Consider the following 13,840-nt stretch of genomic DNA (forward strand, 5'->3'; position numbering starts at 1 on the left):
GTCTGATTTGCATTTTAAACACAAGACCATCTAATTTCACAAGTTTTTTTTTCCATATTGGAATTCTCTGGATAAAAGAAAAGGACAAATAAAATCCAGAGACCAAACTAAGGAAATATAAATAAATATCTGCATCTTAAAGTGTAGTCAATTAATATTAGCTGCTTTGATATGAAATCAGCCGTTCTGCTTATGGAAGTATAGCTTATGTGACTGGTCTTGTTTGGAACAAGCATCCCGATACTTTAGAAAATCAAATGCAGCTTTACAAATAAGCCTGATAATTAGTATGTTTATCCAGAGTAGCTGTGGATCACCCTACCGGAGTCCCTAGTGTGGTGCATTTTTTTTAATGGCACCCTTGTGCTACCATTCCTGAGTCCCCTGAGCACCAGTCCAGCCTCTGGTGAAGATCTAAGCACCTGTCATCTGTGCTGTCTGTCAGCAGCTCCCAGGGATTGTCCTGGGATGTGGGGATCAGCTGGTTGTAAGGGAACCCCAGCCTCATCCCTTTTACCTGGCCTCTGCACTAGCAGCTGGGAGGGAACAGTGCAGGAGCATGCTGGAAAGCTGTAGGCTCCCTGAGGATTCCCCTATGTTTCCTGTCCAGCCTGGGCATGAGCATCCTTATCTTTAGAGGAAGGTGTTAAGGTTTTATTTCCCATGAGGGAAGGGAGATGCTGCAGAATAACTAATGGTCTTGAAGTTGGAACTGAATATGTTTCCATGTTCTGCCAAACTACAGAATGCTTTCAAAGTCAACAAAACAGAAGTCAGTGCCAATGTGAAAGTAGAGGAAATCTGTCCTGTGGAGAAGCAGGAAGTGCCCTCGCCTGTACCAGAGACTACCCCTCCGCCACCCGTAGAAAAAGTTCCGAAAAAAAAGACTCCAAAAGCTGTGAAAACCCCCAAGCCTCCTAAACCGCCCAAGCCCCCCAAACCGCCCAAAACTCCAAAAGTCAAGGGAGAAGGGAAGAAGAAAGGAAAGAAAGTGAAGGAAAGCCCGCCACCCGCCATTCCAAATCTGGACCTGCTGGAGGCGCACACGAAAGAGGCTTTGACAAAAATTGAAACGCCAAAGAAGGGGAAGGTGCGTTACATTGTTCTAACTACTCTCAATGGTTTTTAAGTAGCATGGAGTAAGGCTTATGTTCAGGTGTCTCATGCAGGAAAAATTAAAATGCTGGCTCCATTGACATAATGAGAGTTTTGCAATGGAACCCGGTTGCCCCCTACTTCACTTGATTGTTTAAATTTGGTCTACAAGAAATAATATTAAGGCTTTTAAAAAGTAGTTTGTATGCAGTTTGTGAAACATGCCTCTGAAGCAACAGATAGGAGATCAAAGCATTCTTTATAGTGACCTTGGCAAGGGAGAAACAAAAAAATTTTTCTAATTTCTCTGAGCATTAATATTTGATTGAAACTCCAGCTATTATGTCAAAAAGAATCAGTGTCAGTGTGATTTTTTCTTGGCGTAAAATATTTCTTTCTTCCAGCCAATTCAGATATATGTTTATAAAGGGGGGGTAATTAACTTGGGAAAACTGGAGCTCATCTCCTTCCTGTTTAGGAGTATGTGGTGATTTTTTTACAGGCTGCAAAGAATGTTTTAAGTGTTCCCAATAAGGAAGTTGTTAATAAGCAAAATGAGGTGGAGAAATTTGAAATTCGAGAGCACAATAAGAGCAAAACGGAAGCCAAATGGAAATATAAGGTAAAGTCTGTTGTTAACTTGTGCTGCCACACTGGAGTACAGTAGCACACAGCAATGGGAGACACTAGAAATTGGGGAATAAGCGGTGTATCTTCTAGCAGAGTATAGTACAAACACTGTGCAAATATAGGGCCTAATCCCAGACTTGCTCATTGGTTTCACAAAGTGTTACTCCATTGAGTGCTTTGGTGTTACTCTTGATTTACAGAGGTGTAAGCACACAGAGAATCAGGCCCCCCAGAATTATGGAAAGATGTTAGAATAATTATGGAAAATTAAAGAAAGATTTTCAGTCAGGAAATAATTGTAGACAGCTCTGAATAATCTTACCCCTACTCTGTAGTCATGATTCTGATCTGAATTACTTCGGTTTAAATCTGCGGTAACTCCAGTGAAATCAGTTGACTCACAATGGTGTCAAACCAGAGTGAGCGAGATCCAAATCAGGCCCTATATATTTAAAACTTTGCCTCATTGAGACAGGCTCCTGAGATACATAATGTAGGTTGAATTCACTCCTGGAGTGCAGTAATCTTACTCCAGACCATTTTGGAGCAATGCAAAGAATGTAGTCCATAACATTCATTCTGTAATAGCTGTAATAGTCTTAATTTCAGAGCATTCTACAGGCTGCTTATGAGAAAGGATTCATCATTCCTTAAAATGAAACAAAACTGTTGTTTCCTTACCCCCCATCCCTAACACACACACCCCTGCCAAAAATACATAAAAAAGCGAGAACGACTGTATCTTCCTGTTATTAGCAAAGAAGCTATTCTCATTGAGCCAGATCACCAGATGATGACTGGTGGTGGTAATGTATTTTAATATACACCAGTTGAGGACAGTGCCTATACAGTTTAGAAGAAAGCAAGGGCTGTATTTAAAAAACAAAACAAAACTCTAACTGATTTGATGTTAAATCCAAAAATATAAAACACGTAATGTAATAGTTATCATTGCTTCTACTGTAGATTAAGGGGCAAATTCTGAAGCTTCCCTTCCAGAGGGAAAAGAAAGAATTATCGTATCCCATCCTTTTAAAAAAGGGTGCCTGTAACTGCCAAGTTGTTAGATGTGTGACATGAAAGCACAGTCTCTAAGTGAGCAGGTCTCGGAGAGAGACTTGCAGCTTGAGGGATCCAAAATAAAGATTGTTCCTTGTTGCTTTTGACTCCCTGGATCCAGGCAGATCCCAGTTTCCAAGTTTCTTCCATGTAACAAGTTCAAAATATTGATAATGGAGGGAGGTGTATCCCCCTTTTAAACTGTATTTGAAAACAATTTATGACAATATCATTCTGCTACAAAGACAGCTTCTGCCAGTGGGTAACCCCAAGGAACTGTTTGGATTAATAGAACTGGTGCAATGAAATTAACTTGACTGTGATGTCTTTGATTCCTTAACATCCTCTACTGCTATTAGTCTGGAAAATATTAGTAAGGGGTAACAAATACATACTATGAATTTTTCACATGTCAAGGTGTGGTTAAAACCACTTCCCAAAAAATGAAACTAAGGAAATATTGTTGAAAATATGCTTAGTTTTGCCCTTAGTTGTATGGGTACAGTTCTGATGGACTTGGTTGGGAAGAGCACCTGGGTAAAGGCCTGATTCAGTAATACACTTAAGCTCATGCTTAAAATCATCCCCATTTAGGATAACACTTAAGCACATGCTCATCTTTAGGCATGTGCTTAACAACCATTGTCTTAAAAGGGACTTAAGCATATGTTTAAAGTTAAGTGTGTGCTTCAGTGCTATCCTCAGCGGGGATGCTTTCCTGAATTGGGCCTAACTGAAGTGAAAACTAAACTAAACATTTCTGTGTGTGAGCGTGCGCGTACGCATATACATTCTGTGTATCCTAATTATTTAGTAATAAATACCAGAATTGGCTTAGAAATCTAAAAATATTGGTAACATATTAACCTAATTTTGTTGCTGTTTTCATGATTTGCAGAACAGTAAACCAGATTCATTATTAAAAATGGAAGAGGAACACAAATTGGAAAAGACACCTTTATCAGGAAATAAGGACAATAAATTTACATTTTCTTTCTCTAACAAGAAACTGCTTGGGTAAGTAAAAATATGGCAATTCGCTTTGAATTATAAAGAATAATTGTACTATATGGTTGGGAGGTTTTTAGACAGGGAAGTGACAAACTTGGCCTTATGTTCAAAAGTAAAAATTGTGCTTACGTTTTTATTATTTTTAAGTAAGTAAATTCTATTTACAATATGCTTAAAATATTTCTTAGTTATGAAATCAGATCCCTATTAGTGGTTTTACAGAGATAGTAGCAGTTCAGATTATTTTGTATGTTTATCATTTTAGACTGGTTCTCCAGTTAGAATGTGTCAATTATAAATCTCTATTACCAGTAGTTTATATCTTGGCTGTAAAAACTTGCCCTAGGCTAAAACATCAGTATTTTTTCATTCACCCTTTTTTTAATTTCACTTTTCTCAGTAATAAAAGAAAAAATCCCCTATTTTCTGGCATGGTTCTAATATCTACCTGGATTAAACAAGACCTGGATCACTGAATAAATAATACACATTTTAAAAAAAATATGTGAACTGGTAGTCTGTGCAGCATTTCACTGGAGCTGTTCCAGCCTTCGGGGCGTGTATCCTTATAGAGACACATTCTGCCTGATTCTGCACTGTGATCTATCCCTGTGTGCCATTTGTTGTTGACCAGGCGCAGCTGGGGTGCCCTTGTCTCTTCTTCTGTCCTCTCGCTTTGTCCTCCTCGTCTCCCTTTCTCTTCCTTTTTTGTCTCGTCCTCCTCCACAGTTCATTTTATTGCAGGCCTATTGGTTGAAATGAGAATGAGTCAGTGGTAGGTGTGGTTGGGACACTCCACCAGGTGTACTGGCTGCTACTGTTCTATTGGGGAAAATTTCCACTGTGGTCAATCCTGAGCAGTCCTGGCCACCAGCAATTCCCACTGGCTCTATCAACATTTATCGATTATGAGGAAGTGCTTGTGTTGCTCCTGCCCTAAAGACCGCCCCCTCCATCTCAACAGCTGAGAGAAACTGGCACGCCTGCTAATGGAAACCACATCTGAGTGCTTGTTAGTTGCTCTATTCCCAATCCAGGCAGAGCACGCTCATCTCTAGAATTTGATCTGACAAAGTCCAGATTTATTGGCCATAATGGCAATTTGAAAGGTTTATCTGTTCATTCTGGCAGATGCTTGAGGATGGTGCCTTAACTGGACTAAGCTTTAATTGCAGCTGGAGGGATATTTTTCTGAGTTGACTTCTTGTCAGTTTGAGTTTTTATTTTATACTGTATCTACGTATCCCTGGAGACTAGGCTGGGCACATTCTACATAAATCAACTGAAAATGGAATACATGGATTTCATGTAGTGTGTGTGTATTACATATGTATTGATTGTATTATGACCTAGATCCTCGGAAGGTACAAACCAATTGAAGTCAACGTAGTGCTCATTTGAAGTCAGTGGAACAACTCCGATTCGCACTAGTTGAGGATCTGGTCCTGTGAAACCCGTGCAAAACAATACACATGCAAACCAATGTGAACTGGCACTCTATCTTTAAAACTACCAAGCTCTGATTCCCTACATTTATAAGAAATGTTACCTTGATATGTGGCTGAGTGTCTCCTTGATACGCTTTCCATGTGAAAATGTTATCATTTCAGATTTTATAATATTTGTCTCTATAGTTCCAAGGGAGTCAAATCCCAGTTGAATCCTGGTGTGTTTGGGTCACTGCAAAATTTTAAAGAAGATAAAACAAAACCTGTGCGAGATGAATATGAGTATGTGTCAGATGATGGCGAACTGAAAATTGACGAATTTCCAATTAGAAGAAAGAAAAACACTACAAAGAGAGATTTACCTTGTAAGACTGCATCCTGTTTTGTCTATATCTGTGCAATTAAATTGTATCCAGTTCTTCAAAACTACTTTTTAAAGTTATTATAAGTTTTACAATAAATAAAGAACATGTACATATTACTTGCAGCACAAGATTTAAAATAAATACAATGGACTCAAATTGTATTCTGAGGCCGTACAGGTTGTTTCTGGAGTTAGTGAAAGGTCTGTCTCAACTTTAACAGGTTTTTTTTTTTTTTCTTCAGTTTTATCAGATAAAAAAGAAACGCTACAGCACACACCAGTTAAGAAGCCAAAGGTGGAGTCAGTATTGTATAAGGTATTCTATTATTATTGTACCTTTCCCTGTTGTATCTGTGTGCCATTCCACACATTTAGAAATACGTTAAGGGCTTGATCCTATGGGGTGCTAAGTCCTCTGACCTTGATCCACTTAAACACATGTGAGCACTGAGTAGGCTCAATGAAATAGTCATTGAATTACGTTTGCAACCACTCTAAAGCCACTTCATGGTGCCAGAAATGTGTAAAAGGGCCTTACTGTAAATGAGAATCAGACCCTTAATGTACTAAAGACTTTGTCGATTTATTTGTATCCAACTGTAATGTCTTTTCATTTAGTTAACTAGAGGTGACCTGCCATGTTTGCAGTGGATTGCATTAATATATTGTAGCAGATCGGGGTTAGTTGTTACCGTGGCTTGATTGCTCATATATTGTCCTCTGCCGTAGTGAATGTAAATGGAGTCTAGGACCTGTCAAGCATTCTGCAGAATTTTATTGTTAGACACCTCTCCACCCAAATGAGTTGTATGGCTCAATTCTCTTGCCACAGGACACCAGAAACTCCCAGTGGTGGCAGGGTTGGGCACCTCATGATAGGCTGGCACAGCTGTTGCGGATGTATGCTCGGTCTGTGTGGGGAAGGAAGATGGCACGTGTCACTCACAGCAATCCTCTTGACAATTAAGAAGCAGAGTTAGTGGACTGCAAGGATAGTCCTGTCCATTCTTCCTTATCCAGACTGATGGTATCTGCACTGCGGGAAATGAAGACTGGAGTAAAATATAAGGGGACTGGAAGGTTTTCAGGGAGTTTAGGGGCAGGGCTGGTTGGGGAGAAGAAAAGACAACGAAATGAACAGGAAATAGTTTTACAGGAACAAAATGTTGTCACTTTCCTTCCCTTTCACTGGGAAAAGGGAAGTAATACAAAACAGAGACATGGCCAGGAATGATGGACAACTTTGTAAGCAGGTAACAACGAGAGAAGGAGACAGAACATGAAGGCTCACGTCCTCCTCTGGAGGGTGAGTGTGACCCGCTCGGCAGTGCTCACACCCGCACTGCATTGCTGGCTCTGTTCCAGGCCTGTGGCAGTAAATGAGCTTCTTCATTTTCTTTGGGCACTGGTCAGCACTAATCCATTTCTACACAGTACGTTCAACAAGTTACTCTTAAAGTAATGTGAGCAGTGTGTTAGCATAGTTGGTGTTTTATATTACAGGATGCCCATGATTCCTATTACATGGTAACTAAAGGCTTTATTTACTGAGTACATAAGAGGAACTGTCTTTCCTTATAGTCTCTCTCACATCTATAATGCCCCCAATTCAGCAAGACACTTAGGTTCATACCTAATGTTAAAACACTTGAGCACTCTTGCTGACTGCCGTGGGACTGTTTATGGTTGGAGTTCAGGAAAGCTCTTCAGCACATGCATTGGTCCATTCCTATTCAGGATAACGTTTAAGCACATGTTTAGCGTTAAATAGGGGACAATTTGCATGCATATTATATGATTTGAATCACTTGCAACAAGCAAGGTAGACGGTTGACATAAACTGTATATATCCAAGACATTCAGATTTCATGAATAGCATAGACTTCTTAAACTGTGTTTGGGGAGACATGATGGCTCAAGGATATTTAAGGGCAATCAGAACTTCTCACCTGTACATTCATTCATGGTTACAGTCTAGTAGTGACTCAACATTGTTACCATTAGAGCTGAGCGAGTAATTGATTTTTTTGGTTCAGTGTTTGAACTGGAAGAAAATTGTTTAATTTCAAACCAAAACTGAATTTTTTCAAAATGAAATGTCAAAATGAACCATTTTGACTTAAAAAAAAAAATCCTAATTTTTTATTTTCCCAAAACCATCGGCCGAATTCAGCTTGAATTCATGAACAGTTTCAGTTGCCCCAAAACTTCATTTTTTGGCAAATTTACTATTTGACTGAAAAAAATTCTCCAAGCTCTCATTCCCATCTGATGTGTCTGCCTGACTGATGTGAAATGAGGTGACGGTCGGTCTCAGTGCAGATGCTAGAGCACAAATGTTCATAATACATAACCAGCACCATAATTGGTAGAAATTGGTATCCTTTCTTGGTGGTCTTAGCAGTGACACAAAGGACTGGATAGGCCTGAGGAAAGAACCCTCTCTAACTTGGGGGCAGGGATGCCATCAGAAGAAGAGTGAGGCACATTGGAAAGATAGCGTGGGGAAGCTTGAAGTGGTGTTGCCTAGATGATAGATAAATAGGGGACTTCCATAGGTCTGGCACTCTTCAGAGTCAATTTAATACTTCTGAGAAGATAATATAACAACAAAGCTGTAAAGAGACCCATTCAAACTGTGCCCCTAACTTTTATGGGGAAAGCACAGTAACAGTTCTGTTCTCAAGTTTTGGGGGAACAAAAAGACTAGCGTCATGCTGCAAAACTATTTGACAGCTTGCTGACTAATGTAGCTTGTTTCAGTTTTTTTTGAGCTTTTACCTTGCTTTGACAGAGTGATGAGTCATCAGATGAAGATTCGCTTCACATTGACACAGAGGCAAAGCCAGGCCGCAACTCCAAAGTGAAGAAAGAGAGTGGAAGTTCGGCAGGAATTCTAGATCTTTTGCAGGCGAGCAAGGAAGTTGGGGGTTTAGAGTACAACACCAACAGGTAGGCACACCTGGCTGATGATCCCTCTCTTAAAGCAAAATAATGCTCTGTTTCATGTGTGCAGCTAACACAGGATTTTGCAATTTAGTAATAACTTTTTTTCCAGTAAACTAGCTCCTTCTATGTCCCAGGCCCTGGAGGTGAGCAGGTGGAAAAGGTCCTGGTGGTATAATTATAAAATTAGAGGCATTCCCAGCTGTAAATGCTGAAAATCCACCAAAGCAATAACAATAAAGTTGATGATTCATTCAAAAGGAGACAGCTCAGTTAATGCAGCTTGAGGACAACATTAATTTATGCACCAAACAACTTGCATTCATTTTATAATGCTTGGTACGGTCCACACAATCCGGATTATTGGGTGTTCGGAAAAAGAAAAAATTCAGGAAGCAACAAATGGCTGTAAGAAGTAATTTCTCTAGAGGACATTAAGCATAAAATGGGTCTTCATGGATCAGTTTGGGGCCTTGCTCATCTACAATGCTGTATATGTGCTGGAAATGTTTTAGCGGAGGCTATTATAAGTGGGATATCACATGTGATGCCAAAATCGTTGAGGTCTGGCTAATAGTGAGAAATGCTGGGAGGTTTTTTACACTAGTGTTAAGCCCCAAACTGGAAACTATTAATGGGAAAGGAAAATATTTTACAAATTAGAGCTGCAAAATGTGGATCCAAATCACAAACACCCCAGACTTGGACGGGCTGTTTGGACCTGGGACTTTAGTTCAGGCCCATCTCAATTAAACCATACATATTAAATATCCCAAATCAATGCAAGGCAAAACTGATCCATCCCCTGGTCCAGCAAGGTATCTAAATGCATGCCTAATCTCAGCATGTGAGTAATCCTATTTAAATTAATGGGACTGCTCACATACTTAATACCTGCTGGATCTGGTCCACTGTGAGCTCAGCCCAAGGAACATCTCTCAGGATAGTGCCTTACAGGAGAGCCACAACTACTAGTGATTTTGGGGTGAAGTAGCAGATGCAAAGTGCTGTGCCTGCTCCCCAGTGAATCCATGGTCCTGGACAGGCTGTATTTCCCCTCTAATGGAAACCACAGAAATTCACCATGGTGATCTTCTCTGACACAGACTGTCTGTGTCCTACCTTTGTGGGGCCTCCCTGCTTTGGCTCCCCTGCAGAGCAGCCCTGTTCATCAGCTTTCGGCCGCAGTGAGCCTGCTTGAGCAGATACAGGCTCTGGGTCTCCAGCCCATTGAGATCAGGAGGAGGCCCATCTCTTCACTCTACCCTGGTACGGTCCACTTCCTCATGTCCTTTAAAAAGAGCAAAACAAATACCTCCCATGTACATGTCAGAACAATTTCCCCTTCTTGCTTTCTCTTTTCTCCCATCATCTGTATGATCATCCATCTAATTGGTGTCCAGCCTTACTTGTCTTACTCACAATTGCAGTCCCACTGAGTAAAGAAACCAAAATCTGGCCCTTCATTTCTAACCTCTTTTTCAGCAAAGGCTATGTCTGTAAAAGGCCATGCTGTCTAGGGCCTACAACCTAGGTGAAGGACCTGGGGTGCTGTACAAATAAAAAACAAATCCGTGAATGCCTAGCACCTTGCAGGAATATGTTCTGTTTAGCTGGTACTGACATCATCTTACGTTTTCAGCAGAGAAACAGAAACTTGGACTCACATCTTGTTACGGACATAAAGAGAGAACAGCTTTACTCGTGTTTTATTTAAAAATGACCATGTATTTGTAATTATTAACCAAACCACTGTACTGTGATAGTGATTTGGAGTCTTGCACGCATTTTTAAAAATAATTCTGTAAAAGGCTTAATAGTTCTTTTTTTATAGGCCCTGGACTGGAACTGAGGTGACCTGGTTTCAGTGCCTGGCTCTGTCACGGACTCCCATTGTGACTTTGGTCAAGTCATTCAATTTCTCTGTGCCTCCATTTCCCATCTGTAAAATAGGGATGATGATGATTCCTTTCTCCTGTCCTTTATCTGTCTTGTCTGCTTAGACTAGGGTGACCAGACAGCAAGTGTGAAAAATCGGGACGGGGTGGGGAGTAATAGGAGCCTATATAAGACAAAGCCCCAAATATCAGGACTGTCCCTATCAAATTGAGACATCTGGTCACCCTAGCTTAGACTGTAAGGTCTTCAGGGCAGTGGCTGTCTATTAACATGTGTTTCTGCAGTGCCTAGCACAATGGAGCTCTGGGGCATCTAGGTTCTACGGTAACACAAATAATAATGACAATGTAAATAAATGTAAAAGTGCAATTCTGGGAGAATGTACCAAAAACAAGGAGTGCATGATAAATGGAGTTCTTTCCTGTAAAAGCCTTAAGGGGGTTAGAGAACAGTCCTGCACAACTTATTCAGGCAATGTCTGCTGAAATCAGCATGAGTTTATGCCTGCTTAAAAGGAGTGTACAATCTGATCTTAGTATGGGAGAATCCAGGAAGCTATTATCCCAGATGGCTTCCTTCAGTAAACAGGATTTACTGACCCCGGGAAAGAAAGCAAATCAAAATAAGTAGTTAGGATTCAAGGATGCTTAACAGTTGTAATTAACAGGGATACAGGGACTACGCAGAAAAAACCCCTGAACACTGTCATTCAAGGCAGACTTGATGATGATGATGTAATTAATAGAGTGAAACCCTGTCTAGAGGCCACCTTTGGTAGGCAACCTCCAGTCTTAAGAGACCACTCCAATGTGTATTGCAGACTGTATTGAGTACCCTTTGCTCCACGTCTACTAGAGGACCAATTTATCAGTAACCCTTAGGAGCAGCAGATCTCGATGTGCTTTACAAAGGAGCGCAGTATCATTAGCCCCATTTTACAGATTAAGCAATGAATTTTTGTCAGCTATTCAAAACAAGTTTCACTCTCTTCACAATTCACAAAGCTTATTCGTTGTGTGTGACAGACGCTAACCACAGTATTCTGTAAGCACAAAGCACAAAGGTTGGAAATGTCAGCTGTGAGGCTGGATCATTGGGAAGCCCTCCGGCTGTATCGTTGTCGGTCTGCAGCAGCCATTCTCTTTCCAGCCCTCCCGCCAATTCCATGTTGTCTCAGGATCCATGATGGAGTAATTATGGTTGAACATGACATGGGGCTTTTGGGAGAGCTGGGAGGGAGTGTGGAGCTCAGAAGGTGCAGGTGATCGGTGCTGTCACGGTTACCCTCTCCTTCCTTCCACTGGGCGTTTCATTTTTCTTGACACAGTTGCTAAACTGCAGCTTGCAGTTATGACAGGGCCTTGGTAGAGTGGAATGAGCTCTTTCCCTGGGAGGTTCCAAAGAAGAAGAAGAAACTATCTATCCATTAAGAAACTCTGGAAATTAAGAGCAATGCAGAGAATTCCAACAGAGGTGCTTCACACCCAGTAGTGAATGTTGCCAAGTGAAACTGTAGCAGCAAATAGTATCAGTGAGATTAAAAGAGAACTGGTTTGCTTTGTGATGAGACAGGATTGAAGTGTAGAGTGCCAAGAAAGGCAGTAGAGGTGCAGATAAACCTGAAGGAGGGAGACTTGCAGAGCTAAAGGAGTTTTTACCCTTCAGGAATTCATTATGTGACTGCTTACTCTGCCATTCATTCAGACAGCTGTGTGAGATATAGGAAATGAACTCTGATACAGAAGAGCTCTTTGGAAATTACTCTTGCTGTGATACATGTATCATTTAAACTCCTTTGACATCTTTTCAGTGTTTTGGGGGAAACCTTGTCACTTGACTGACCCGAATGAAATTTGCAGACTCTCATCTTAACACTTCAACATCAATGCAGCTCCAGGGATGCTGGCAGTGGTGGGCTACTACTGTAGACAAGGCTCAGAGCAAGGCTACACAGCTGTAAAAATGCCAGAACCGTGTGTATACAAGGTCTGTTTTTTCAGTGGGGGGCAGGGGAAGAAGAGGGTGTTAAGGGGAAGAGGAAGGGAGCCTAGATTAGAGGAGGCTGGTATCTCTTAGAGAACAGACCTAGTCTTAGCTAATTGCTACTTTTGCCTAGGTGGAGGCAATTATTGCTTACCATCTGCTAAAGACTGTTTTTGCAGAGTTGAGTAACAACCTTTTAAAAGACATGTCTTAAGAGATGGACCTGAGTCATAGAGTTTGGATCTGATTCCTGATCTGCACTTTTCCAGAGTTTGGTTTGGACCCATCTCTAATTCCTTTACAATTAGTAATAAATATACACTTTTTAACCTATAACTTCTTTTCTTCTTGCTCTTCCCCTCAAAGCCATCTCATATCTAAATGCTACATCAGAATTCATCATCAGATTAGAGAACAACTTTTGTTAATTCCATTTTCACCTAACACCCTGATGTAGTTTAGTCGTCTTTTCATATTTACATTTAAGTTTCTCAAAATTATTAAATGCATTCTACTGAGAGGGGGGGCATAACGTTACAAGACTTGCTTACAGCTGTGTTTGCAGTGGGATGTGACAACAGAATAGCGTCTATAAAACACAAGAATTATTAAAATTTGGTTCAGCCATTTTTGTTACATTGGGTGTATGACAGATAATGAGGCTGGCTGCTTGTTTGCAATGTATCAAACAGAAACGTTTGTGAAAGTTACAATAATCCTCAAAGACTCTGGCATTGATGCTATTCCATTGACTTCAATGGGTCACAAAGCCGTTCAATAACAGAATAGGAGTTAGCCCTCTCATTTTTCCTCCCCTTTTACCAGGCACTGTATCCAGTGCATTCATAGCCTTTATGGCTTCTGAAATCTAAGTCTAAAATGCAGTAATAACTAAATTCTGCATGAATTACTATACTGTGTGTTGTAACTTCGTGGGAACATGTCGTATCACTTTTGGCTCTTATATAAACAATTGGGTTTTGGTAGTATGGGTGTAAGCTTGAGTGAAAAAAGCTCCTGCCTAATGAAATTATTATATTTCATTTCATAATCACTCATTTTTTATTAAATATATATAAACATGCTTTTTTTTTAATAAGAAAAACTCCTGAATATACACACATACTACAATGCTGCACAATGCAAATGTGGTACTGTTTGGTTTTTCCTACCATGTGTTAATAATTCCCATCTTTCTATGGTTTGGTTTTTCTTCCTCTCAAATCAGCTAACGTGGAAAAGTTTTTCTTGGACGCTCCACAAACCATTACTTAGTCAAGCTGGTCTTGATCCACTGATCCAGTGGGAGTTAGATCAGACCATGGGCCACAGCTGTGCCCACAGTAGGCTGGGCTAACTGTAACTTAAAATCTCTTATTCGGTGTAAGAATTCCCCCATCTATAT

The 13,840-nt window shown here is 40.5% G+C and overlaps 1 protein-coding gene across 7 annotated transcripts in view; it reads left to right on the forward strand.

Annotated features, from left to right (window-relative positions):
• The window catches only part of PHF2 (PHD finger protein 2), a 145,207-nt gene that overhangs the window by 111,879 nt on the left and 19,488 nt on the right, over nt 1-13,840 (forward strand). For 6 of the 7 annotated variants that reach the window (XM_073352167.2, XM_073352165.2, XM_073352166.2 and 3 more), the window contains 6 exons: nt 746-1,090; nt 1,598-1,717; nt 3,683-3,801; nt 5,430-5,608; nt 5,850-5,923; nt 8,402-8,559. In XM_073352167.2, coding sequence (XP_073208268.1) covers nt 746-1,090; nt 1,598-1,717; nt 3,683-3,801; nt 5,430-5,608; nt 5,850-5,923; nt 8,402-8,559 — 995 coding nt within the window. The remainder of the gene's footprint in view (nt 1-745; nt 1,091-1,597; nt 1,718-3,682; nt 3,802-5,429; nt 5,609-5,849; nt 5,924-8,401; nt 8,560-13,840) is intronic. The other variant, XM_073352168.2, reaches the window with a different exon arrangement.

This window comes from Lepidochelys kempii, chromosome 7, assembly GCF_965140285.1.
Source record: "Lepidochelys kempii isolate rLepKem1 chromosome 7, rLepKem1.hap1, whole genome shotgun sequence".
NCBI lineage: Eukaryota > Metazoa > Chordata > Testudines > Cheloniidae > Lepidochelys > Lepidochelys kempii.